At 55.4% G+C, this 26,764-nt stretch overlaps 1 protein-coding gene across 1 annotated transcript; it reads right to left on the bottom strand.

Annotated features, from left to right (window-relative positions):
- Positions 1–379: 379 nt before the first annotated feature.
- On the bottom strand, positions 380–26,747 carry SPOCK2 (SPARC (osteonectin), cwcv and kazal like domains proteoglycan 2). Its single transcript, XM_027129957.1, has 11 exons — positions 25,198–26,747; positions 12,882–12,890; positions 12,452–12,497; positions 12,083–12,197; positions 10,473–10,587; positions 8,723–8,837; positions 8,221–8,340; positions 7,504–7,722; positions 5,966–6,028; positions 4,355–4,492; positions 380–4,259 (listed from the first exon to the last, which is right to left on the bottom strand). Exons 1-11 carry the CDS (start codon positions 25,384–25,386, stop codon positions 4,117–4,119), a joined length of 1,272 nt encoding a protein of 423 aa, XP_026985758.1. The 5' UTR covers positions 25,387–26,747; the 3' UTR covers positions 380–4,116.
- Between the last annotated feature and the right edge of the window lie 17 nt (positions 26,748–26,764).

Here is a 26,764-nt window from a genome sequence, read left to right as displayed (position 1 = left end):
GTAAATCAACTATATTTCAATACAATTTTTTTAAGTCATGTCTTCAAATAATTTTAATGACACAGAGAAAGGTTCATAATAGGCTGAATAAAAAAAGCAGGACACAGAGCTTGATCTCTGTTTTGTGATACAGATGTATTTATTGGCCTATCTACAAATAGACATTGCATATATATTTGCAATAATACCAAAAATGTTTCTAAGTTGCTTCTGGTCCTCCCCTCAGTAAATCAGGCCTCTCCTCGCAGCCCCACCCTCTTGGAGGTCTAACATATGAAGGTGAATAAGGGAAGCGTGCTGACCACAAGCCTGAATCCTGGGACCTTGTTTTGTGAAAAATGACACCAAGGGGGAGAATAATCAGAGTAGTGCCGGTAGGTGGTGTTTATAAAGTTTTTATTTTCCGTTTTCTTAAAAATAACATTTGATTTCCTTTATGCATGTGTGGAGTGTACTTGTTTCCTTAGGCTGAGTTAATAGGCAGATAAAGACAACACGAGGCGGGGTCCCCAAGTGGAGGCGGGGGGCAGGGGTGAATGTGAGGGGATGGGGGCACAGGGGAGAGGAAGAGGGTGGGGTGACCCACGGGACGCTTGAGTGCCCATCAATGCACAGACACAGTCTAACACTTTGTTTTTCGATTTTTTTTTAAGACATCTAAAATTACTGAGAGATACGATTTCAGCACTTAAATATACAGACGGAAATCCAAGCACTTGGAACACAATTCTTAACTCTAAGCTCAGTTATTGCACGTAACACAGTTTAAGGAGGCTTCAGGCTATAAAGCAATTTGCTCTGCTTGGGACTTCCTCGGATGTCTCGAGTCTCCTTTGGCACCCCCGGTGTCTCTTCCCTTTGACCCCTGCCAGCCCACAGCCTCACGATGATGCCGGGGGTCAGTGGATTAGCCACCCATTCTCCCCAAGGGCTGCGGGGGAGGCTTTGGTGAAATGGAGGGTTCCCATGTTGATCCCAATGGACCCCCACCCACTCAGGTGAAGCTGAAAGCAGGTGGAGCTCATGAGAGGTGAGTGGGTGGCCTGCCCACTAAAACCAGGCAGGCTGGTGTGAGGACAGAAGTGTGACCATTGGCCACATGTGGCCACAGCCCCAGGGGGACAACGGGGGGCAGTCACCCCCCCTCACACTCTCATCAGCTTCACCTCCCTCCTCCTTCTTCCTGAGCTCCCACACCTCCTTTCCCATCGCCCTGAACCCTCTCTGAGTGGTCTCTCAAGGCACATTTGTTCCCTCCAACTCCAACCTGCCCCATCTTAGATGTGCCCGTCTCTCCCAGCACTAGTGGGTAAGGAGGCCTGGGGTGGCCAAGGGCAGCTCCAGGGCCAGGCAAGAAACTTCTCTGAAAATGTGGTCGAGCTCTTTCCAACACAGCCCGAATCCCGCTGCCTGCCTAAGCCAGGGGAGTGGGGACAGGACAGAGAGAGGACACCGAGAAGAGGGACATGGGAGGGGCCAGGTGGCAGACAGCTTGGTCAAGGGCACACATCCAAGGAGCTGAGGAAGGACCACCCTGCAACCTTGCTCACAAGGAAACCTGCACCTTGTCTGACAAGAAGTGACTTGGAGGCCTTCAGCCCACTGGGCACAAGCTGCTTGGTCTAACTTTGCAGGGGGCGGGTGTCTCGGTCCCAGAGAGTGGGGTGAAAAGCAGCGTAGGGGCTTCAGAGACAGGGCAATGCTGGACCCCTGAGTCCCACCAGGGTCTACTTCAGCGCCTTTTGCTTTCTCTCTACAACATATTTACAAGGTCACAAAAACGTGCACAACCAGAAGACCCAGAGAGGGCATGCGCCCCCAGGAGGGGAGGGCAACAGTAAGAGGAGAGGGGCACTCCTCCCTCTCTGCCCCCTCCCCACCCCAGAACGCTCCAGCATCCTCAACAGCCACGCCCAGGAGACGGTTCCAGAAGTCTGAGCCAGGGCAGAGGGAAGAGACAGACAGACTCCAATCCTAGCGAGAGCAGGAAGTTTCAAGTAGCTCTGAGAGGAGCTGTGCTCAGACAGCAGAGGGCTGACGTGAACCGGAATTTCCCTGAACTGAGCCGGGGACCAGAGGAAGGACTGGGACGACAGGAAGGGGAGAGGGGGAGACAGGCGAGGGGGATCTGGAACAGCGCGACACCTCAACAATCAGAACTGTGCTGTGGAATGAGAAGTGGTTCATGGGGCTAACTGGAGTTTCATTATTTCCCCCTAGGGAGGGCTTGTAAGATGTGGATTCCGGGGTGGAAGTAAAGAATCCGGGGAGCCAGGCTGGGAGGCTTGCCCAGGGAAACTTACGACGACGTGGACCCCACACCCTGCCACCACCCAGCACACAGGGCGCTCCTCCTCATCTCCTCATGTGCCAGGCCCCCAGGGATGGCCCCTAGGCTCATGCGCACGCGCGTGCACACACACACACACACACACACACTGCACTCACACTGCACTCACACACACACTGCACTCACCACACACCAAAGGGCATCAGAGGCCCAAATCCAGGCAAGAAATTCTTCACCAAAGATGTTAAAAAATTTGCTTCAACAGGGAGAACTGGATAGAGTAAGAAAAAAAAAAAAAACAAAACTTGGGGCACTTTCTCCTCCATGCTGGCTGCCACACGGTAAGGAGATTTGGGGGAACAGTGAAGCATGGCCTCAGATTCTGGTTGCCCCGGACCTGTCCCCTCTGACTTTTCACAACCCTGAACACCTCAGAGCTTGAAAGGCCCTCCACTACAGCAGCCCTAGGGGACCCTCGAAGGGGATGGAGGGCAAGCCCGGGGGCTGAGAGGAGGGGGGCTGGAAATGGCCCAGGGGTGCCTCCCTCTTGAGGAGAGATGGGGAAACATCCTGGTCTCTGAGGGCAGAAGTTTGCAGCTTTCCACTACTCCTCCTTCACAGGGTCTCAGGGACAATGCTTTCTGTTGGTCTGGATGGGAGGGGAGCAATTATTAAGGGGTCAGGGAGGACGTGGGTGCATACACACACCCCTGGGCAAGACCCAGGCTCTTCACCTGCGGCCTGATCCTCAGGTTCCTGGAGTGGGGGACCCCAGCAATGGAGACAGGGGAAGGTGTGGTCCTCCCTCAGGGCTAGGGGGAGCTCACCTGCATAACCACCACCTACTGCCCCTACAGAACAGCCCAGACCAGGCCCCTACCTGAGAGCCACAGAAAGGGGCCCAAGTTATTCCAGGGCCTGGCATTCAGGGGTGCCCCATCTCCACTCCTAAGAGCGCTACCTGGATCTGCAAAGGCATACGCTCCCTGTCAAGCTGGCCCCTTCTCTTCCTCACATGGTCCACCCCTCCCCTCCCCAGCAGCTTGCCAAGGCCTTTTCCTCCTCCACTTCTCAGCTTCTGCCCCCAGCTCTTTCTCTGCCACCTCTGGTCACACTGGCTTGGGTTAGGAGGAGAGTCCAGCAAAGGGAAAGTGCTCACTGAGGCGGGTGTCCCAGCCCCTCTCATTTGAGTCTGGTGGGCGTGTCACAGCCAAACTGGCCAGCAGACAGCTCCCTGCCCTCCCTCCCCTCTGCCCCCAGGATGGTCCCTAGGCCTCATCCCACAGGCCAGGGCTTGACTCCAGAAGGGAAAGAGAGGGGGGCAGGGGCAGGAGGAGGGAGGACTGATTGAGGAGAGGGTAGCAAATCAGGACAAGGAATCCCAGGGTGTCAGGGTGGGCCTGGATGGGGCTGGGGGACTGGCAAGGGGGCATCTCATTTAATCAGTTTTGACCTTGCAGTGTGTGTATGTGTGTATTTTAAAACTAAAATGGAAAGGAAACAACTACAAGGAGGCCGAAGGGGCCTTTGGGTGACTCACTCTGCCAGTAGCAGTGTGGACCAAGGACACGTTTTTCAGTGCATGCCACACACACACACACGCACACACACACACACACACATTCACACATCCCGGCCATACATGCCACACACGCCACACACGTGCCATGCGCACTTGCACATCGGGTCCTCCCCGTTGGAGCCAGGGTAGCTTCAGACTGTTATTTTCTGGATCCGTTCGCCATCTGCCTGCTCTGTCCAGGCCTCTGCTGGCCTGTCTCCCCGGCCGTCAGCACCCTGGCCTGCCCCAGCGCCCCGCGGGCCATCTACCAGATGTAGCCTCCATCATCCGCCTCGCCAGCCTCGCCCTCGTCTTCCGCCTCCTCGCCTGCTTCCTCTGTCTCCTTCTCCTCCTCGTCCTCCCAGCCGACACCGCTCCCAAAGTCCCCTGAGAAGCCCACGATGTCGTCTGTGAGGGGAACAAGCCAAGGGGCAGGTTAGCATCCTGCTAGCAGGAAACCTTGCCACACCGAGCTGGGCCTCTGGTGGCTGTCCAGTCCTTACCGCAGTCAGGGCTCCCGTGCGTGCGGGTGCCCGTCAGCTCCAGGCCCAGCTGGTCCACACACCAGCAGTCGCCGCTGCTCTGGTCGCACTGCATCTTCCGGTAGTAGCCATCCTCGTCACAGCTCGGGATGAAGACTCCTGAATGGGGCACGCCCCGCAGGGTCAGAGCAGGGGCCTCGGGGTGTGGGCTCTTCCCAGAGGTGGCCCTGGGACCTTGGGTTCACAGGGGCCCAGACCCCACCAGATCCCAGCCAGTGCAGGTACTGACCCCCCAACAAGCTCAGACGTCCAGGGTTGGACGCCAGCATTTATTCCAGCTTGACTGACCAGAAACAAGAAAACCTGCCTTTCTAAACCACCTGCTCAGCCCCTACAATGGCTCCCATCTGCCTCCACAGTTCCCAAGTCCTGCAGGACGGCCAGTGTGACCTCGTTGTGCCAGACGCCCTCCATCCTACAGCTGCTCCTCTGCCTGGCTGTCTCCTGCCGGCAACGCCAGCTTCTCCTCCTAGCCCTCTGATTCTGACCTGCCCTCAGGCTGTTCCTCTGTTCACTTAACAGACACCGGCTGACATCCCCACTCTGGGGCCCCAGTGATAGACTCTGCCCACTTAGTAGGGATGAGATAACATAGAAATGTTAACACCAGGCACCCCAGGACATGTGCCCTAAGGCCCAGGGCAGGGGAATGCAGACCAGAGAGGATTGCTTCCACCAGGAGGAAGATCCTGGCTTCCTGGCAGAAGTGGCACTAGTGCCTGCCCCCAAAGGCCACTGGGTTCTCAGTCAATACGGCTTTGCAGGGAGGTTCCAGTGTTTGGTTTCATATGTGCCGGTCTCACGACCCAGTTAAAGGCCAAGCTGCACCCAGGAGCTATAAGGCCCCATGGGATCTGCCCCTCGGACCTCTGTCCCCTCAACCACCACGCTCAGCCACACGGGTCCTTTCTGTGTCCCAAGAACGTTTTCCTGCCCTCAGCACTGCTCCTGGCTACCTCGTTCTCATCCCTCAGGTCTCCTCTTGAACACCAGCTCCCCAGAGAGGCCTTCGCTGACCCCAGGCTGACTTCTGTCCACTGTGCTCTCCCTCAGCACCTCAGCTACCTACAGGAGCCACAACCGGTCGCTCTGTCTTTCTGGTGTGTCACCTTGTGGGTTGTGTTTCCCCAAGTAGCCCGTGTGCTTTATGAGGCCAGGGACCACTACTGCCTTGCCCATCAGTTCTGACCTAGGCTGGGTTTGCTGTTGTCTCTCCAGGGCTGGCACTCAAATGTTTGCCGAGAACACGAGCATCTGCTATGGGCTTTGCACACACCCTGGCTGAAGTCAATTGAACAGAGAGTTCTAGGAACCTTCTGTATCCCTACCTCCAGTCCTGGCAGGAATGGGCACAAAATTAGTGCTTAAAACACACTTACTGAGGGGCTGGTTGGGAGACCTTTCCCCACCACGAGGATAAAGACAGGAGGGAGTTTCCCTCTCCTGTCTTCCTAAGCCAGGGCCTCCTCTGAACTCTGCATCTTCCATGATACCCAGTGGCTAGAGCCTCTGGGCCTCAGAGGGACCCCGGGGCACCTGACTCCTCCTCTGAGCCGAGCCCAGCCCCCTCACCTGGCTTCTTCTTGGCAGCCTCCTGGATCTGGATACGCTCCAGCTCTGCCAGGCAGGGGGGCTCTGCAGGGAGAGAATCAGCCTCTGATGGGGGCTGTCCCATGGTGCTGATGGGACTCACTGAGCCCCCTCAAGGCTTAGAAACCCAGTCAGAGGGCTCTGCAAGATGAAAATGCCCAGGCTCTGACACAGGGCTGCCCCACAGTGGGATGCACTGATCCTTCTAAGGTCTCCAAAACTGGCACAGGGGCTCTGCCAGATAAGAACACCCAGGCTCCAACTGGGAGAGGCTGTTCCATGGCTGTGGGATGTGCTGAGGCCCCCCAAGAAGCCCAGGGGTATCTCTGAGGGTTTTGGCCACTCATGGGATGGGTAAACAGGATTCAGAAGAGGAGGTGAATGCACAGATTCCCCAGGGTGAGAGGGCCCGGGAGCAACATAAGACTGGAGGGAACATTAGATGGAAGCCTGAAGATAACTGGCAGCCAAATCTAACTTGTCTGTGACCTTGAGAAGTCCCCTAGCCCTTCCCAGCGGGGGCCTGGCTGTCTGTAAAATGAGAGCAGCTCCCAGCCTCCTGCCCAAGAAGGCTACTATACAGAATGGACAGCACGAGCTCCAAAGGCCTGGGAAGTAAAAGTGCTGGAGCTGTGCAGAGAGAGCAGGAAGGCTGGGCAGTTACGGGCAGTAAAACTGGTCAAAATACCCCACACTGGCAGAGGGATCTGTGATTTACATGGTGCTCTGCACCCAGATTTTCTCACTTCATCTTCACAACAGTCTCTGAGGTATCGTTATCTCCCCATTCGGACGAAGAAACTGAACTCGGAAAGATTCAGTTGCCTGCCCAGCGTCCCACACCAGCTATGGCGGAACCCTAAAGGAAGCCCCAGCCTCGGGCCACAGTTGCTGTATACTCCCATCACACAACCACAGTGGGGACCAGGCCAAACACCAGGGGCAGAGCACAGGCTACCCCACCTCTGGCTGGTCAGCTGAGCCCTCGGAACCTCAGTTTAACCATCGATGATGGTTATTCACTTGGCCTAGATGATCTCTAAGCACATGTCCTGCCCTGGCTCAGGATACATATCTCTAGGCTAATGATCACACGCATAATCACACATTTGGGGCGAGTACTGTAAGATGGGCCTAAAGGTGGAATCACTGAGAAGCCAACCCAGCTTCAGCTTCAGGAACCCTGAGCCCCTTCCAAGCCCTCTGAGGGGCCCTAGAAATTTTACATGTGTAGTTTTTAATACTCTTCCTTAAAGCAGGCCTCCGAAAGTGCATAAGCTTCAGGACCCACAAAATCCACCTTGGAGCCTGCCGAGGAAGGGAGTTCAAGTGCTGGCTTCCCTGGGCTCCAAGAGATGAGGTGCTGAGAGAGTGCAGGAAGTGGGGGAGCAGGAAAAGTTCTGGGCATGGGGAGGTAGCCAAGAGGGAGCCACCCCGACTCCCAAAGACAGCCTGGAGCAAGGGGCAGAGCCTGCACAGCAGGGCCGGGGGCCTGGGGCCCTGGGAGGGGCCACACTCACTCTCCCTCCAGAAGCAGAAGCACCACTCGGCGGTAGAAACATGGCCATCCTTGTAGGTGTCGCAGGAGTTGAAGAAGGGGCGGATGCAGACCTCGTACTTGTCCAGGTTGACGGCAGCCAGCTCCGTCTGGTCCAGGAAGAGGTCGGCACTGGTGTCCAGCTTGGAGAACATCCAGCCAATGGAGTCCTTGCAGCTGGCCCCCAGGCTCTTGTCCAGCCCTGGGGAGAAGGCCACGGTTCAGACCTGCTCAAGGTAAATCGCTCCATCCATCTGTCCATCCATCCCTCCACCTCTCTGTCAGCCCCAGCCCTCTGTTCAGGGTCAGGACAGCTCAGAATCCAACCATGGCGTTGAGAAATTCAAGAGTGGCTGAAGGCCCATCCCTCGGCCTCTGCATAGGACTGCACCCAAACCAGTCAAAACCCTGTTTTGAAAGCCCTTCAGGGAAAATAATTCCTTACCTTCCCTTGGCTACCCATTTCAGGCTTTAGCTTCCTTCCACTCACTTTAAGAAGTTCCTCCTGTTAGCTATCCCAAATCCCTCCTGTCTGATCAAGCCTCCCTCCCCTTGTTCTGAGGTTTAGGTTCTTTTAGGGGCTTAGGGTCTGGCAGGAAGGAGCAAAAGTGGGTGCTCCCCAGTGCAGCCAGGTGGCCCAGTGTACCCCCGTCCCCCCATCTCCCACCCTCCTCCCCTGCAGAGCAACCAGCTCCTGTACCACTGGCCGGGTGGGCCCCACTGCTGGCTGAGCCGTTCTGCTTGGAGTTCTCATGAAGGAGCTGGAACCAGTCCCGCAGCCGATCCCCCAAGTCAGCCAGGTCCTGGCCCGTGCAGGTCTCTGCAGTCGGCAGAACAGGGAGAAGGGGGTGGAGGGTGAAGGTGGGGTGAAGCAGCAAGCATGGTCTCAGCTGGGGGTGCTGCCCTACAGGCCTGGAGGCTGGGCAGTGGGATGCCAGAGGGAAGGGGAGTTAGAAATCAGAGGCTCTCTCTCCTCCTCTCCCACCTTCCTCCTCCGCCTCACTCCCTAGCACTAAAAACACCCAGCGCAGTCTCCCTGGGATGAGGCCGTGGCCCTCCTGCTCCATGTAAACCAGACCTCCAGACCCACAGGTCCCTCAGGCCTGTCCCTGTCTTTGCTACTTCTCCTGAAGGAGGCGTGCCGGGGCCCTGGCAGGAGCCGCCTCCCACCCCTAGCCTGGCTGCGGCCCAGCACTCATTACCTGGTTTGCCATCTGTGGAGGAGGTGGCGGCCTGCTCCGTGGGGCAGGGGCAGGGGCCCTCGCATCTCACCGTCAGCTGCTTGCTGCTCAGGCATGCCTGCTGCTCCAGCTTACACTGCACAAAAAGAAAGGTCGGGCTGGGTGACGGGGGCACTGCTAGGGGCACCCTCCAGCCAACCATGGCAGCCACATCTGCCTTCCTCCTTGGAGATGGGAGGGACAGACCCACGAACAGCCTGGAGCGGCCCTCCTAATCCCCCTGGAGGCCACAGGTGTACAGTGGTCAGGGGCAGCAGGCCCAGGAAGCGGGGGGACTCAAAGGCTCCCAGGAGCCCCACTCCGCACCAGCCTGCCTCTCTGCACAGTTGTCCTTCCCAGGAAACCCCCATCCCCTCACCCCCACTCACCCACCCCTCCTCGCCCTCTTGGCCTCTCCTCTTCCCCCCCACAGTCCCTTGGCTCCTAGGTAACCGGCTGTGGGCCCCTCCCTCATGGCCTTCCCACAGTCACCTCCGTGGGCTCTCTTGATAACAAACAGCTACTGGCTACTGAACATCTGCTAATTCCCTGGCCTTTACAGTTTCCAGAGGGGTTCATCCATTCCTCGCCCTTCAAGTGTTTTCCCCTGGTCGTGTCTGTTTTCTCCCCATGGGATGACCGCTCATGGAAGCGGGTCCTCGTAGCATTTTACAACGTGACCTCACCTGGCCCCCGACAGTTCTGTGAGGGAGGAATTGTGTTTCTCGTACTCAGCAGAGAACACGGAAGCTCAGAGAAGGCCAGTGACTCAGCCAAGGCCACGGGGCTGGGCTGGAAGCCAGACCTCCCGATGACCTCCGCCTCCCCACAGGGCAGCACTGGGACCCTCAAACCACAGCCTCCTGCCCAAACCCCGCTTTGCCCTCAGGTGGTGTGACTCAGCGCTCTCCTCCTCTCTCTACCAGCTCCGCCTACGTCCTCTGTACCCCTCCTCCATGCAGCTTCTGCCCCTTTGCTTATTCTCTCTCTCTGCCTTATTCTCCCTGGGTGACCTCATCCCCTCCCCAGCGTCAATCATCACCCACAACGGGTGACTCTTAAATCTGCATCTCACCCCAAAAGGGTTCCTAAGCCCCAGAACCCAACTCCAGCTAACAGTCCATGCCCTCCAGACACCAAGCAACTCCTCACAGCTAGCAGAAGCATTCACAATTAGCACCCGCATTTCTAGGGTACTTTAAAGTTTATAAAATGCTCTCACAAATACTGTCTCATTTAACCCTCACAAAAATCCCATCAAGTTGGAATTCATTCACCCAACCACCGTTCCCTCCCACATTGTCATCTCAGGGAGGATTACTTCCTCCTGCCCCAGAATGCCTGGTGCTTGCTGGTGAACCATCCTGTCCACGTGGATATCCACCCATGGGAAGATTTCAACCCCCAGCACCTAGACGACGGAGCTCCTTCCTTCCATTGCCCTCCATACTTTCATGAGGCCCTTTCCTCACTTACTCTCACTTGCAGTTACCGGTCTCCTCCAGGCCCCAGCCCCCACCTGCACCTGCCCGAGGTCAGGGGCAGGGTCTGGCTCAGACTCCCGGGCTTGGTGCCCCTGCTGTGGTCGGCCACGCTGAATGCGCTGACAAGTGCATCCGGCCCCACAGCAGTACTGGGAGCCCCACAGAAGGCCCAGCTGAGCTGTCCTCTCTGCTCCCTGCGGACTCCAGTGCACCCCACCCCCACCCCTCCTGGGGCCAGAGCTCCTCACCACTGAGCTGTAAGTGTGGCCATCAGAGCCGCAGACGGAGGCGAGGTGGGCCATGTGACAGGGCTTACACATGGTGTCTTTGTTTCCATGGAGTTTCAGGGCAGGCTGCTTGATCCTACAGGAGGAGCGGAATGGGAGGGCACAGGGGTGGAAGCAAAAATGAGAGACGGACAGGGCAAGGGAGGGTTCAGGAGACTGGTTCCAAAAAGAAGTTGCTCTTGGTGATCTATAGTAGATGCAGCTGCCTCCCTGCCCCTGCCCACCTCCCATCACCCCCAGCCAGACCCTCTTCTGGCTCATAAAGGTGGAATCAACAGGGCAGGGTATAGACCCCCAGCTTCCCCTTTCCAGCAGGGCCCTCAGGTTGCAACTCCAGGCCCAAGTGTAAGATGTAAAAGGGACTCACACTTGCGTAGGGGTAAGACCAAATCAAAGGTTGCAAACTGATGGCCCATGGGTCACACCTGGCCTGTAGGATCATTTTGTTTGACCACCAAGGGTTTTTGTTTTTAATTGGGTTATTCATGAACATTTGCAAAATGGAAGAGTTCACATAAAAAAACCTGGATTTCTGGCCTAGTTAAAATGGAAGATATGGGAGTCCTGGTCCTGCATTTCCACAAGGCCTGGGCTCACCAGAGTGGTCTGTTACCAAGTTCTCTTCATGCATTTACATTACCTGCCAGGCCCCTAGAGGCATCTAAGATTGCAACCCCAAGTCTCTGGTCTCTGATTCTATGATTAAGGAGAAAGGGGAGGGAAATGGGACCTTCTCCAGGGGGTCTTGGAGTCAGGCAGGGTCTTGTCCTTGGGCTGGAGCTAAGGCCTCAAATGCCCCTCACTCCTTCCCTCCTCTAAAAGCCTCAGAAGCTACAACCTTAAATATTTCATGAAGTGGCTCCATGTCAGAGCTGGAAGGAACCTCAAACTATCTGGGCCAACCTATTTGTCTTACGGATATGGACACCGAGGCCCAGAGAGGAAATGTGCTTTTCCCTGGGTCCCACAGTTTGGTGTCTGATCTCATACAGTGTGGTGGTTTTGAAATATGTCCACAGATTCTTTGACACTGCTCCCTTCAAAACATGGAACCTAATTCCCCTCCCCTAGAGTGTGGCAGTACTTAAGACTCGCTCTTAACAAATAGAGGTGGCAGAAGTAACAATGTGTGACTTCTAAGACTAGGTCATAAATGTGCCTTCCTCCTTGCTCTCTCCCTTGAATGACTTGCCTTACAGGAAGCCAGCTGCCATGTTGAGAGGACACTCAAGCAGCCCTACGGAGAGGTCCCCTTGACTAGGGCCAACAGCCAAGTGAGTGAGCTTGGAAGTGAGCACTCCATCCTGAGTGCAGCCTTCAGATGATGCAGCCTCAGCCAGCATCTTGACTGTAACCTCCTGACAGTCCCTAAGCCAGAACCATCCAATAGAACCACATCTGATTCCTGACAGAAACTGTGTGAGATAACACACATTTGTTGTTTTAAGCCACTAAGCTTTGGAGTACTTTGTTCCGAAGCAAAAGATAACTGATCCTCTCCTATGTATTAGTTAAGCCCTTGCTCTTTAAGCAAACCCCCTCCAGGCCTCCCACCTCCCCAAGGCCCTCACCTGTGCTCCAGCTTCTTGCGGCTGATGCACATTGCCCGCTGGTAGCCCTGGGCAATGCACACTTTGTGACGGCTGCACTTCACCTTCTGGCAGGGGTCCTTGGTGGTATCCAGGGCTGCAGGGACACAGAGTTAGGACACAGGTCACCTGGGACTCAGTGTTAGAGAGCCCAGGAGCCCCCAGCCCCACTTCTGAGCTGGGAAGCCCCTCTATCAGCCCTTGATAACCAGAGCTCCTCGGCTTGGAAATTCCATCCCCATTTGGTCCGGCTCCCCAAGGAGCGTCCAAAGCCATGATCAGGACTTGCCCTCTGGTCTCAAGTCCTCATGGGTGTCAGTCACCTTCCCCAATGTGGGAGGGGCATGTTACCTTCATCTCCTTGCTGACTGTCCTCCCAGCTCCTGATGTAGTCGTCCTAGGGAAGGACAGAGCGGGTGAGGGAGAAGGGAAGGGCTAAGATTTACATCCTAGAGCCGAAGTTCAACTCCAGGGCCAACAGAGGAGAAGGCTGGGCCACTGCTTCCGCATGCCAACTGCCACCATCCTCGTGGTTTCCCAGAGGACCCCTGTCCACCCAGGCCCTGCCAGCTGCCTCCCCCAGACCTCTATCCCCCTAAACCCATGTCCAGAATCTCTTCCGGCCTCTCCTCTATTCCCCTATCTCCTTATTCCACACCCCCCATCCCACACTGGATGACGCAGGGGAGGAGAAATTGGGGTAAGTGTGCAAGTGAGAAGAGAAGAGAATGGGGTGTGTAGCTGCAGATACATATGCAGTGGAGCCCCAGGCAGTACTCACCTCTACCTCCTGGGGATCAGCAAGCAGCAGCAGGCCACGGGAACCGGAGCAGGAGGAAAGAGGGAGAGACGAGGATTTTAGTGTGAGGCCTACCCTCAGACCATGTGGTCAGGGCTCCCCAGGCCTCATCACGTGACGGTGGATGCTGGGCAATGGTCTTTGATTGCTACCATCCTCTGACCTCTATGGCCTCCAACTGGAGAACAGTACTCCTATGTCTTTACAAAAGAGAGCTTGAGGCCGGAGCCCGCTCAGGGCTGGCCTTAGGAGCAGTAGAGGTGAGGCCCATGGCTTTAAGGGTGAGGCCCCATCCCTCTACTTCAGGCCCTGAAGCTGGTCCCAAAGGAACCAGCCCTCACCCCACCATCAGGACAGATGTCTGAGGGGCCCATACTGCCTGGGAAGTGATTCTCATGCCTATGCCCTGACTGTTCCAGAACACCCTCTCTCCTTCTACCAGGGTCCCTCCCTTCCTAGGCAGTCCCCTCCCCTGACACCTGTTTTTCAGTCAAGGTCTGACTTGCGTGCAGAACTCAGATGGTGCATTGAGAGAAAGGGGGACCACGGCCCCTCCAAACAGCTTCCTCAGTTACCATCGCCCAGCTGCAAATCCTCAGACTCAGAAGATCCTGAAAAGGCCCTCTGAGGTCATCTGTCCCAGCCCCTTCTATGTGCAGGAGAGGCCGGGAAGTCCAGAGACAAGAAATGACCTGACCCAAGTCCCACCGTCTCAGAACCCAGGTCACCCAATGCCCAGCACAGACCTCTCTTCTGGATACCGCACACTGTCGGGCACCCGGGGCACATGGGAGCTCTCTCCTCACCCTCCTCCGGCTGCAAGTCCCTCCCCTGGGCCTGTGGACCCCGCAGTGGCCAGAGGCAGAGCAGCTCCCACCCAGCCTAGCTCACTGGCATAAAACCCCAGCTCCTCTGGTTTCCCCACTTTCTCCTGTGCGGTGGAGGCAGCAGCTGAAAACCAATAAACAGCTCCCAAGGTGCTCCCAGTAGCAGCTCTGCCAGGCAGGCGGGAGAGGGCTTCTCTGGACTGGAGGCTGGCAGTGCCAAGGAGCCAGCTGCCAGCCTCCTCTGCATGGGGCTCCAGGTGCTGGAGGACAAGGGGCAGGAGAAGCCACATGTAGCTGCCTCCTCGTCGTGAGTCCCACCCAAGGATCAAAACTATGCAAGGATGAGGCCACACTGTGGGGTAGGGGTGGGAAGGGACCAGACTCCTGTCAGGCCTGGGGAAGAGGGCATGGGGGTCCTGCACCAGAGGGCACCCACAAGGCCTTGAAAGCCCAAGGGCTCTGAGGCCTCTGATGTGTCCCCTGGAAGTTGACAAGCATCAGGAACAGGCAGGGGCAAGAGCCCTTATCAACACAGCCTCCTGGGCAAAGGCCAGAGAGGGGCCATGCCGATCAAGCAGTTGGCATCAGACCCAGGTAGAGCACGCTGGGGTCAGGTGCAAACCTGAGTGTGTGCTTCTGCACACGCACACGTGTGTGCATTCATTTGGGTCTTCACACGTGCACACTCATGGGCGTGTGTCCCAAAGCACCTGTGTGTGCAGGCATGCGTGTCGTCTGTGAGCATCTGTATCCACGCACACACGTGAAGCAACAGTGTGTGCTGGGTGTTCGTAGGAAAGAAGGACACTTCAAGACAGTTCACCCAATGCCAGTTGGTTTTTATCTAGAAACTAAGTAACAACCCACATATGTGTCCAAGCAGCCAAGTGTCCTGCAGTCCTTGGACCCAGGAGCAGCAGGAGGAAAGCCACAGGAGGGGCTTCTGGAGAACCTGGCCTGGGCGACCCCCTGGACACTGAACAGACCAGCCCAGGCTCCTGGCTCAGGCACCCACCCAATTCCACAGGACATGGCTGGAACCCTCTTGAGCCCCTGGGCAAGCTTCTAAGAAGACCGCCAGGCAGCCGACAGGGAACTGTGGCATAATTTCCCTTTATGCCAGGGCCAAAGGAACCTAGCCCAGACCCAGCCCTTCTTCTCCAGGAACTCATCAGGGTGGAGGGGTCCCTCCCCTGGTGTCCACTCACCACAGATGGGAAATGAGGCTGAACATGGCCAAGTGGTTGAGGCCAGGGTTACAAGTTGGGGCAAAAGTAGGGACTGGCCTTCATGGAGTTGGGGTCTTGCCATCTGCTCCATCATCCTCTGGAAGGGGAGTGGGCATGAGGTTGTGAAGAGGACAGGGGAAGTGGCTTGTGTGAGTCACCTGCTTTCAACCAACAAGGTCTGTGTGCCCCGGAACCCACCCACACCTGAACTGGAGCAGGGAGGGGTGTTAGCCGAGGGCCTTGACGCCTGCTCATTCTCTCCCTCACTCTGGACCTAACCTAATGCCTTAACCTCCAACCAGGCTGTGAGCAGAAGCCTTTGGGACTCAGAACAAAGAAGGTTCTCAATGGTCAATACCAAGAATTTCTGATTAGAAATCCAGGGGGGAGTGGGCTGGGGGAAGAGAGAGTTCAAAGAAAGGGCTATTTCACCATCCAGCTGCTTTGTGAGAGCCCTGGTGGGGAGCCATCTGCACCCACCCCAACCCAAGTGAGGCTAAGACTCCCCCTGATTCAGGATACAGGGATTGAGCCCCTTTTGTATACAAGGGTTGCCCTGGATTCTAGCTAAGCTCCTTGTCTCCGCTGTGGTGGATGAGGTTGGGGGAGGCTGAAGTGGTTGTGGATCCCAGGACCCTCAGTTCCAGAAGAATGGGAGCAGCCAGCCAAAGAGGGGGATGAGGGGGAAAGAGGGCCCTGGAGTCCCACAGAAGCCCATGTTCCCTTACCAGCGTACCTCGGGCAAGCACCTTGGCCTGGAGGAGCTCAGCACCTAACTCCTGGACCGCTCAGAGATTAAAGGAGATGGTATCTGAAGGGTGCCTGGTGTCCACAAAATACTCAACAAATAAAAGCTGTTATAGCAGAAGAGACCAGAGACTTCAGGTGGAAAAAATGGTGGAGGGACAGGAAATGGGCAGGGAGAGGCCACATGAGGGGCCCCTGCAAATGGAGAAGAGAGTGGCCACCACTGGGAGAGCAAGAGACCAGTGGGGTGTGAGGAGAGCTGCCCCCAAGGGGTCTCAGTGAGAGGAGCAAGTCCTGTCCACTCCACCTCCTGCTCTCTCTCCAGCCTGCCTTCCCCTCACCATGCCCACTGGTCCCACCCTAGCAACCCCAGCCTCACTTACTGCAGGGTCTCCTCTGGGCTCTCCCTGACCCCGCCCATCTTCCACACCCCTGCAGCCACAGGGATCTGTCTAGAAGATAATTCTGATCATGTTTCTCCCACCTTAAAACCCTTCGCTAAATATATAGCTTGCTCTTATTTTGAAAAAAAAATGTTTAAAGATGATTAGGTAAAAAGCATTCATATCAAAATGTTAACAGTGGTTTCCTCTGGGGGAGAGGAGTAGAGAATCTGGGCATCTTTCTGCCTTTTTCCAAGTTTCTAAAATTTCTACAATGAACATGTATTACTTTTGTAATGAAGGGGGAAAAAAGCCACAATAAATATTACATTTAAAAACCCTCACAGGGTTCCCTGTCACCTACAGAAGAAAGTCCATCTTCTCTGAGTCTCTTCCTGTCCCCATGTCCTTCCAGTGGATGTATCACTCTGGCCAGGCCTCGGCACAGCCTTCTTCCCCCTCTGGAATGTATGTTTGCATCCAGCCCCTGAACTTCTATTTATCTTTCAAAACCTGGCTTTCACACTTCATCTTCCCTAACCTCGCCCCGTATCTAGTTTTCCTTCAGGTGGACTGCACCTAGTAGAAGTTATTATTGCTCTGGTTACACCAAGCAATGCCATTGCTTCTGCCCTATTTAGGTGGCCAGTTCCTCGAGGGCAGAGACCATATAAAGTTCACCTTTCTATGCCCAGCACCTAGCAATAGTAAAAAGACACCAATAATAGCTAACATCTTTTGAGCAATTACTGTGTGGCAGGCATTGCGCTATGCACTTGGCACTCATTGGCTCATTTTACTCTTCATGAGAATTTAAGAGAAAATCACTATTATCATCCTATTTCTCAGGTGATAAAATTGAGGCTTGGAGAGGTTAAGTGACGTATACAGGATCACACATCAACAGCACAGCAGAAGAGTATTGGTACCCCCAGAACTGGGATTCCAGAATCTGTGCCCCTAACCAGGACCCTGTATTGCTCCATAAATTTTCGCAGATAAAGAAAGACCCAGGCCAACACTGGACCCAGGAGGCCCAATCCCAGCCCATGGGTGGTTTCTCCCACCACACCAGCTCTGCTCCAACCCCTAGGCAGGGAGTCTTGTAAGCAGAGTGGAGAGACTGGCGGTGGTGGGGGAAGACACCTGGGGGCCCCCCTTCTCCACGCATTTCCAGAACCCTCTTCACCCGCCCCTGGTTCGGCTGGTTTGGAGCTAACCCATCTCCTGCTTTGATCTCAGCAGCTCAGCCCGGTTGCCACGGAGACAGGGCCCACTGTGCCAAGCTGGGGGAGAAACGGCAGTGAGTGCGCAAGCCTAGTCGGGCTTAGGGGGCACATGCTGGGTGTTTCCAAGCGCTGTTTACTTCCTGTCATTTTAATTAGCACCCAAATCACCCGCTCACTTCACAGCTTGAATTAACCCAATCTCCCCCAGCCTCTCCATCTGGTGGGGAGGATGGGACACAGCAGTGAATCAAGCAGAAGAAGAGCAGCGCCCCAGGGCTAAAAACCACCTGGGCAAATCTCCACCTGCCTCTTTGCAGCACACTGTGATGGAGAGACTGACACCCCCCACCCTCGCCCTGGCGTGGAATCAGGGCACTGGGTACTGGCCTGGCCTGGCCTCTGACTGCCAACAAGACTGTGGCCTAGAGAGCCTTGCCCTCACTGGAGCCCCTTCCCTTGCCTATAAAGTAAGGGTGACTCCCTTGCCTTCCTCCCTGAGCTGTGGAGGGACCCAGTGCGATAACAGCTATGAGAGCACTTTGTAAACTGTGAAGCTCTATACTTGCAAAACTCACGAAACAGGAGCACTGAAGCTGGGTTCTTCCGCACATACGGTGGGAGTCTGGGGGACAAGGTGGACAAGAGGCACTTCTGGGTCTCACAGTCACAAGGAGCCTCAAACGCAGACTTCTGACCTCTCCAATTGAGGCGCTACAGCCAGAGGCACACCGACAGGACCGAAAGATGTGCATCATGAGACTTTAAAGAAACCATAACTTCTGTAACCCTATTATGGCACTTCTTCATTTCTTAATAGATCGAGAACCTCTAAAAATGGAAGTGGGCCAGGCCTCTCTCAACCTCTGAAAGGCCCCGTAGCCGGCATTATTTTGGCCTCATTCCTCAGGCGAGGGAACCTCTGATGCAACCCAGTCCACTGAGAAGGCCCAGGAGTGGGGAACTTGTAGCTGGGGGCTCCTCCTACCTCTCCCTGCAAAGAGCGGGGGAGCACAGAGGGAGGGACCCAGAAAGGAACAAGCAGGGGTGAAGTTGGGCCCGCCTGGCTCCTTCTCAGCTGAGGCCTGACACCCCTGTCACAGGCCCAGGTGGAAGGCATCTTGAGGAGGCGGCACCCTCCACATGGAGGAGGCTGGGAGGGGGGCAGTCATTAAATATTTGCCCCTCTCTCAGAGGGAGCGGCAGAGGCTGTTAGGCCTGGACAAACAGACGGAGTCAGGCATCTGGCAGACTCCCCGCCTCCCACCTCCTCTCTGCTCGGAGGAATTTCCTTGGAGGACAAAAATGTGCTTATCACTGCCAGCATGCCAGGAGCTCCACCTGGCCTCAGGTATGCCCGCGCTGACCCCCCATCCCCACACTCCGCGGGGCCTGAGCTCTCCACAGTTTCAGGGGCATCTCGGCCCCAGTCCTTGGGTTTCTGGTTCAGGCAGTGGCCCCAGGGGTCCATAGAGGGCAGAGAACAAGAGAGAGGTATAGGGGAGGGTGGGCCTGGAGTTCTGTTCTGAGCTGCCTCAGGACCTCTGTTGCCTTTCTGGAACATGAGTGGGGGGCAGGATTTAAATCCCAGGGATCTCTGAGGAGGGCCAGACACTGGAGCTGAGGAAACACAGACATGGGGTTGTGAAAGAGCACATGGGCTTGGATGTGCTCGGTTCCTTTATCTGTAAAACGTGGAGGCTCAGCGCTCAGTGCTTAATGCTGCTGAGGCTCCGCAGTTCTGACCCCCCTCTCCTAAGCTGAGAACTTTGAGAAGAGGGGAAAAGGAGCCTTAACAAGTTCAGACTCTTCCACGTCCTCTAACCTGTGCAAGGGAGCAAGGGATCAGGGAAGGAGCCAGCAGCTTGCGTCCAAGCAGGAGTAAGACACTGGCCCGGCCTGGCTTGTCCTTCCTGCTGTGTGCAGCCTTGACCTCTTCTCAGATGTCAGAGAAGGGGCAGGATGCCCTGCCTCAGGGAACCTGGTCTCCACCTGAGGAAGCCCTGTGCTCACCCACCCACAGGTCTGATGGGTGGGTCACCTGCTCGGTGGGCCCATTGAGGTGGGGGGAAATTTTGAGCCCCCTACTTCCCAGGAGAAAGGGGAAGGCTGGCTGCAGCCAGGTCCAGGCCCACAGACACAGGGGAGAACAGGGAGGCCTGCGGGATAATGTTCCTTCACGGCAGCACGTACTCCCTTATCCTACAAATGAATCATTGGAGTCAGGGTGCCGGGGTTCTAGTTGTGACTATCCCAACCTTTCAGGGTCCAGAAAGAGGAAGAGCTCACCCCAAATAGTCAGCGTGGCTCAGCCCCAGCTCTCCCTTTGCCCTCTACCACCTGAATCCACAGTGCTGCTCCCTGGGGAAAAGAGGGAGGGGCTCAGAGGACAGGTTAGTTGAGACCCTTCCTGCCTTTCCTATTCCACGGTGCATATACTTATACTGAGCACATACTGTGTGCACAAAAACCCCATGCAATGCTCTGAGGACGGGGTGGTAAGGTCACAAAGCAGTCTATCCCCAAACCCTACCCTCAGGGACTTACCTTGGGAGGAATGTGATAAACACCAGCAGGAGGACTCTTGAGATACAAGCCCACAGCATAAGTGATGATGCAAAGCAGCACCAGCATGTGCCAAATGTGTGTATGACCAATAAATGCTGCAGCAACCCCAAGGAAGGGGCTACACATACAACTGAACACTGGCTGAGCCCTCAGGGGGTCAGAGGCTGCGACATTTCAAGAATCCCATCACCCTACAGCTTGCAGCTGGGCCTGGGTCTGCCCGCCAAGGTTAGACACATTTTCCCTGTCTATAGCCCTAAGAAGACCCACATTACACTTACAAGGGAACCTACACAGCGGCAGTATGGCCATCCTCAGCCTGGTGTTTGCCCCAGGATGCCATTAGGCCTCATTTCTCAGGTTTCTTGGTCTCTGGTTAATACATGCTCAACCCTGACCTGGTCACAGGTACCTCCTCAGGAGCAAAAAAAAAATCCTTTTCCTAAACCCAAAGTCCTGCTGCTCAGCTTGTGGCAAGGGGGCAGTTGTGGGGGGGGATGTGTGCAGGTGGAGGGCTGTGGACGGGCTCTAGCCTCATCTTCTGGAGTCACAGAATGACAAGGGCTGCCCATTAAACCAAGGGAAAAATCAAGGGCCAGAAACTGGAAGTGGCTCCCCCAGGGAGGAAGACAAGCTGAGCACCCTCCCAGGGCCCTTGGGGCTCAGGGTAGGATAGAGCTCGTCCACTCCTCCGGACAGCCCTCTGACCTTCTGGAGAATGGAGGGGGTGGTGTTGGCTGGCCATCCTCTGCAGACTGCCTGGAAGTTGAGAGGAGACTCAGACGGCCTCTCTAGGCAAAGAGTGCTCTTCTCTCCCTCTCTTCCCAAGGCCTGGAGCCCCACTGGGTATTCAAGAGTCTCTCACTGCACTACACTGCTCTGGGCGACGCCAGCCCCTCCAGCGTGGGAGAGGATTTGAACCCAAAGTGGAGGTGGAGGAGGAGGAGGCCAGGGCAGGACCCAGCCTCCCATCCCCAAATCCCAATGATGGAATCCATCCTGACCCAGTTTGGGGTTCTTCTCACACACCCACACTTATCCACGAACACCTGTGCAGCTCATTCCCACACTTGCACTGGTTCAGCAGTATGGGGTGGGGAGAGGGGAGGGGTGGTAACAAGGGAGGCCCTTTGTGGCTGAAACTTGCTACTGGCCTACTTGGTGTTCATAAAAACATGAGAATCCCAAGTAGCCAGCAGGCGACGTTTCCCTGGGCCAGACCCCAGGTTCATGGTGAAGCCACAGGCCTAGAGGAGGTGCTCAGATCTGCAGTGAATGAGTGAATTAGTAAACATACATCGGTGTCATTCTCATGGAGCCAGAGGCATGGTGTGGGCTAGCCCCAGAAACACTGATCCATCTGGTGGTTTTTCTATGGGGTTGGAGTTTCTTTCTATATTGCCTGAAATGGATGCCCCCCAGCCCTCTGACAAGATGTCTTCATGTTCACGTGTCCATTTCAGTCTCCTAGACTGAAACTGAAGTTCAGAGAGGTTATGTGACGTACCTGGCATAATGTTGCCAGGCAGTGGCAGAATCAGAACCTGAACCCAGGCCTCATGCCTCTCCTGGGTAGAGAGCTGCTCTGGAGGGTCGCTAGGCCAGGCTGGTGGCAGGCTGCCAAAGACACTGAGAGCCTTGGCCCCCCGCTTCCTAGGAGGTGCTGCTCCTGCCCAGACATCATTGAGCCCATAGGGCACAAGCCAGGGTAGACTCTTCTTTTCCATGTCCACTAAGGGTTAGGCTTAGAGTTCTCTAAAAAGCAAAGTTGAGTTAGAGGACCTGGGTTCAAATCCCAGCTCTGCTGCTTACTCGCTATTTGACCGTGGATAAGTTACTCAGCTTCTCTGTGCCTCTGTGTCCTATATAGGGTGGAATATAAAGTAATGGTAACTATCTCACAGGTTGTTGGAGGGCACAAGAGGCCACAGGGATAAAGTGCTGACTGCAGGGACTGGCAGATATAAGCACCCCCTGCAACCAGTGATTCAACACGTGCTAACTGCGTGCCTCCGGGGTGCCCAGCACTGTGCTGGATCCTCATAAATATCATTAAAATGTAATGGAAGTGTGGTACAAAGCAGAGAAGAGCCAAGAAGAAAAAGAACGGTCAGTGCTGTCCAGCCAGCTCTTGGAAGCTGCCAGGAAGAATGCTGTGTAATGGGCCTGTCTCCTCTCAAGTGTCCATCTCTATCTACCAGGCTCTGGATGTTCTGTTCCAAAGACTGCGGTAAAATCCACCCACTTCTGCAGGGAGTGAATTCGGGGATAGTAGCACTAGGGAGCAGGACTCCGAAAAGCCCAGGCCTGCACAGAGCAGGGCACAGCTAGATCCCCATCTCCTCTGACTTGAAATTCCCTCCTCTCGGTAGCAGGGCAGAGACCTCTCCTGACACATGTGAGAGCCCCGCGCCCACTGGAGGGGAGGATTACTCTGCCAGTAAATCCTTCACAACACCCCACACCCCTAATAATCCTAGTGCTCAGAGGAAGAATGCTAAGCTGAACTCCCCACTAACCAGCTCAGACCAATTCCACACTGGAGCAACGGCTCGCGCTTTCCTTCTCTCCTTCCTTCTCCTGACCACTCCGACATGATTCCCTCAATCTCCCCTCTCAATTCAGTCCAACCATTAAATGGAGACATTTCCCTCACCCACACTATCGACTCCTTGATCCTATTCCCCAAGAATATTCCATTCCCCCTGCTTGCCTGCCTCCCTTCCACTGAGGCAGAGTGGGGGCCCTGCACCATTTTGTGACTGATTATCAACAAGGTTCAGGGTCCATCTGGCAATGCCTCAGAGGTTCAAAAGAAACTCCTACCTCTCTTCTGAGAAGCAAAGGAGCATATTTTCAAGAAAGCTTGCCTGATGAAATGTACATCAAGCCGATGCTACTGTGCCCAACTAGAGGGCCTTCAGTCCTTAGGGTGGGAAGTGGGGCCTCTGCTAACAGGGGAAGAATGAGAACTGTCTGCAGTCCTGGCAGAGCCCCTGTGCATGGTCTGTGCACTGCACAACTCCAGGGGGCACCATTCACACCATGGCACCCCTAGAGTTATGCAATGCAGTGGCTCTGAGCTAGCAGCCTCCTGCATTTCTGCAGAAGCTGCCAAAGGATCCGTATAGCCAGGTCCTCCTGCCCAACCTTCCTTGTCCTCCTTCTCTCCCTGACCCCATTCTCCTATAGCCAGGGCTACCTTAAATGGGGTTTTAGAGGAAATCTACCCTATAAATGCCTGAGGCCACGCAAACCAACACATGCTTTGAAGTTTTCCATGAATCCTATGGGGGCAGGTCGTGCAGAATTTCATTCTGGTGGCTTTTTTCTGATGAGCATGGGAGGAAGGGGGAAGTGATTGGCATCAGTACAGGGAGACAGGTGGGCAGCCCTGTGCCAGGGGTCATGCAGTCAGTCATCTATCCTCACCCACAGAGTTGGCTATTGGAAGTCAGTGGAAGGGAGGTGGGTAGGAAGCTTTTATTTTAAAACCTGTACTGTTCTGATTAAGCATTTCTTTCCCCTCTGACCTTCACTAGGCCCATTATGGAAGATCAAACTGCCAACGAGTCAGAGGGAGGCCTGGACAAGTGACACATGGATTCAGGATGGGCCAGCCTGCTGCCACGCTCTCGATGCTGTGGCCGGGCTGCTTCCCAGGCAGCGGCAGGAGACTGCAGCTGATCTATGCTGGGCCTGCAGGGGATGTGGAAAAGGTCTTGCTGGAGCTCCAGGCTCCTGTCACTGGACCAGCCGTGGGGTGGGGCAAACCGCCCACTCGGGCCCAGGCCACTCAGCCCTGAGGACCAGGCAGCATGAGAGTCCTGATGAATTACAACCTACCAGTTTGACTTTGGAGATAAACAGTCACTTGTTTCAGGGTAACAAAAAGATGCATATTTCTGCCTGTTTCCATCATGTGGCTGGAAATCATATGAAGCATGTGTGTTTTAAACACATTGCTAAGGAACTTCTGGATGCACACAATTTAAGATGAGAAAGGTCACGGTGTGGCCTGTGTTATACTAGGTGGGTCTGATGAGAGAATCTGGGGAATGAGGAGCAAGAATTGGGGTCGTAGGAGAGGTTTTCTGGGGACAGGGTGTTGGAAAGCACCAGATCGCGGGGTACCATCGTTCCTCTCCTCCGGAGCATCCGGGCACATCCAGCACCTCACACCCCCACCCGGACCCTTCTCTGGGCCCCAGACACGCCCTCTGCCCTCCCCTCCTCACTCCTACTTCCCCTTCTGCGAACATGGCAGCCTTCAGTTTCCCCTCTGATCTACAGGTGCCCGTAAACAAAGTGCTGCAGCGACGCCCGCTCCTCCGCAGCCGCCTCCCCACCCCCTACCCGGCAAAGTCCGGCACAAGGTTAAGCCTGGGTTCCATCGGGCGTCCCCGAAGGGCTCCCATACCCAGCTACTGGGCTCTCCCCTCTGCTTTTCAAGTCCACTGGGCTAGGGAGTCTTCCCTCCAGGTTGGAGCTCCCCAACTTCTGGGCCGCGCTCCCCCGTGAAAGGTTGGTCCTGGAAAACCAGCCTCCATTAGTGCTCGCGTCCCTCAGCATGGGGACCCCAGACCTGGCTCTGGGGGCCACCCAGAGGTGGCCTCCGGTATTTTCACTGCCTTCACCAGCCCCCCCATCACGGACACGCCTTTCACCATCTCGCCTTAGGAGGATTGCTAAGAGCGCCCCCCGACCCCAACTCAAAGCGCCAACCAAGGGCCCTGTCCCCTTCTGTCTCTCCTTTACCCAAAGCCCAAGATAGGAATAGAAGGCAAGCGCAAGACGATGCTACTGTCCCTGCCGGCCCCACCCAGACCAGCCCCTTCTGCAGTGGCCCGTATGTGGAACCTGCATCATCCACCCAGAGGGACACCTGGGGATGGCTCACCAAAAAAAAAGAGGAGCAGGTCGGAAGCCCAGGCAAAGCCAGGGTGTCCGCCCCTCCCTCCCTACTCCCCTCTGCCCCCTTCCCCCCGCCCCACTGCAACCCGCACCCCTCTCCGCACCCAGCCTGAAGGGGAGACCTCGTCGCTTACGCACGCCCCCAGAGTAACTCCTCGCTCTGGGAGGGTGTGGGACTGGGGGTCCCAAGCCCGCCAGCTCCTGGGCTGGGGAGTACATGAGGAGGGGTCTCAGGAGCCCGGTGGGTGCTCGTTGTTTACTCTTGGTGCAATTAACCGGCTAGGCTGCGGGAGCCTGTGGCTGCGACATGCAGCCGCCACTCCCAGCCCCAGGGTCTCTGCTCCAAAGCTCCCTCCCCAAACCCCCAGCCCCAGCCCTCAGCCCTCTCAGCCCCGCAGACTCACGTCTCGGAAGCGGTTCCAGTGCTTGATCTTGCCGCTGTACTGCGAGATGGACGACAGCCATTGCTCGTCCTCCATGAAATTGCCGGGGGTCTCGCCCTCCTTGAGCCTTTTGGCGTCGCCTTCGGCCAGGGCAGCTACTGTGAGGAGCAGCAGCGGCAGCGCCAGCCGCCCGCAGTCCGGAGCGCGCATCGTGGTCTGAATTCGACCTGAGGTGAGGGAGTGGGGGTCTTGACTTCTGCAGTATTTTAATGTCCTTCTTCCCACCCCGCAGTTGGGGGAGCAAACGCCGTCGTCTTCCTCAGCCCTCCTCCTGCGGTCTGACTCCGGTGACAGACGTATAGTGGGTCGCAGCTGAAATGTGACCTGGTTAGGAGATGCACTTGTCTGAAAAAAAACCCAGCGCCGGACGTAGAGAGGAAGAGAGAATCAGAGAGGCTGCGCCAGCAGGGGCCGTGTCTGTAACTGTAGCATCAGCATCACGTTTGACATCATCATACCTGGTTTAAAAAAAAAAAAAAAAAAGGAGGGGGTAGATTTCAAAGGGAAGCGCTAGATCAGAGCGCCAAACGCCAGCCATCCGCTGCCGCCGCAGAGCCCAGCCCAGCCCAGCCCAGCACTTAGGGAGTTGCAAACCAAGGAATCTAGACCCGGAGATGTCCCTGCTGTCTCTCCAAGGCTGAAGAGCAAGAAGGGTGCCGGGTCTCCTCAGGGAAGATGGGAGTGAGGAAAAGACGAAACTCTCTGGTTACAAAGCCAGGCTCAGGTGTCTAAAAGGGAATTTGGCCACAGACACTCTTTCTCTCCCCTTGCCTCCCACCCAGAGGGGCCTGAGCCACAGCCCTGACAGCTGGCTTCCTGCGAGTTATGGCTCTACAGTAATGGGTGGCTTCGTTAAGACAAAAGCCATATAACAACTGGCTGCCTGAGAACTATTGCCCAGCCCCACATGCTCTTTTCAAGGCAAGGCCTGAGCACTGAATAGCTGGTAAAACAGAGGCAGATGTCCTCCTCCCCAAGCAGCTGTTTAAGGGCTGTCACCCTTTTTGTTAGCTCTTCTTAGGGCAACCCTAAAAGGCAAATGTCTGGCTATTTCATCTGCCTTGAGGTAAATTTGAAAAAGGCACATTTGCTATGGTTTTGACTTCAGTTGATTTTAATAAGCCACTGGGGAAAGGGGTGTGGGGAGGCTGGGTTTGTTTGAGGTGTTTAAGTTTTTGTTAAAATTGTGATCCTTATCATTGCCTTTAGAAATGTGTTGACATACACATTTCTGGGCACAGTCCCAGGATCAGAGCAGAAATGGGGTGAGGTTTACATCACAAATAAATTGAAGAGGAAACAGATAATCTGACAGGACAAAACATATTAAACTTTTGGGACCCAAGCCCTAGATTGTGTTTTTATTTAAAAAAACAAACAAAAAACTTGGCTGCTGTGATGTTAAAAAAAAAAAAAATCAAAGGCAATGAATAACATGATCTTAATCAGTAGGAAAGAAACACAGGTTGAAAGGTTCATAGTCACCCTGAGTCTGGCTTGCCTGGGAATTCTGAATGCATCAATGGCT

This window comes from Aethalodelphis obliquidens, unplaced genomic scaffold (assembly GCF_003676395.1).
Source record: "Aethalodelphis obliquidens isolate GAN/ISIS:26980383/991018 unplaced genomic scaffold, ASM367639v1 scaffold37, whole genome shotgun sequence".
NCBI classification, from domain to species: Eukaryota; Metazoa; Chordata; class Mammalia; order Artiodactyla; family Delphinidae; genus Aethalodelphis; species Aethalodelphis obliquidens.
This window is presented reverse-complemented; position numbering and strand designations above follow the sequence as displayed.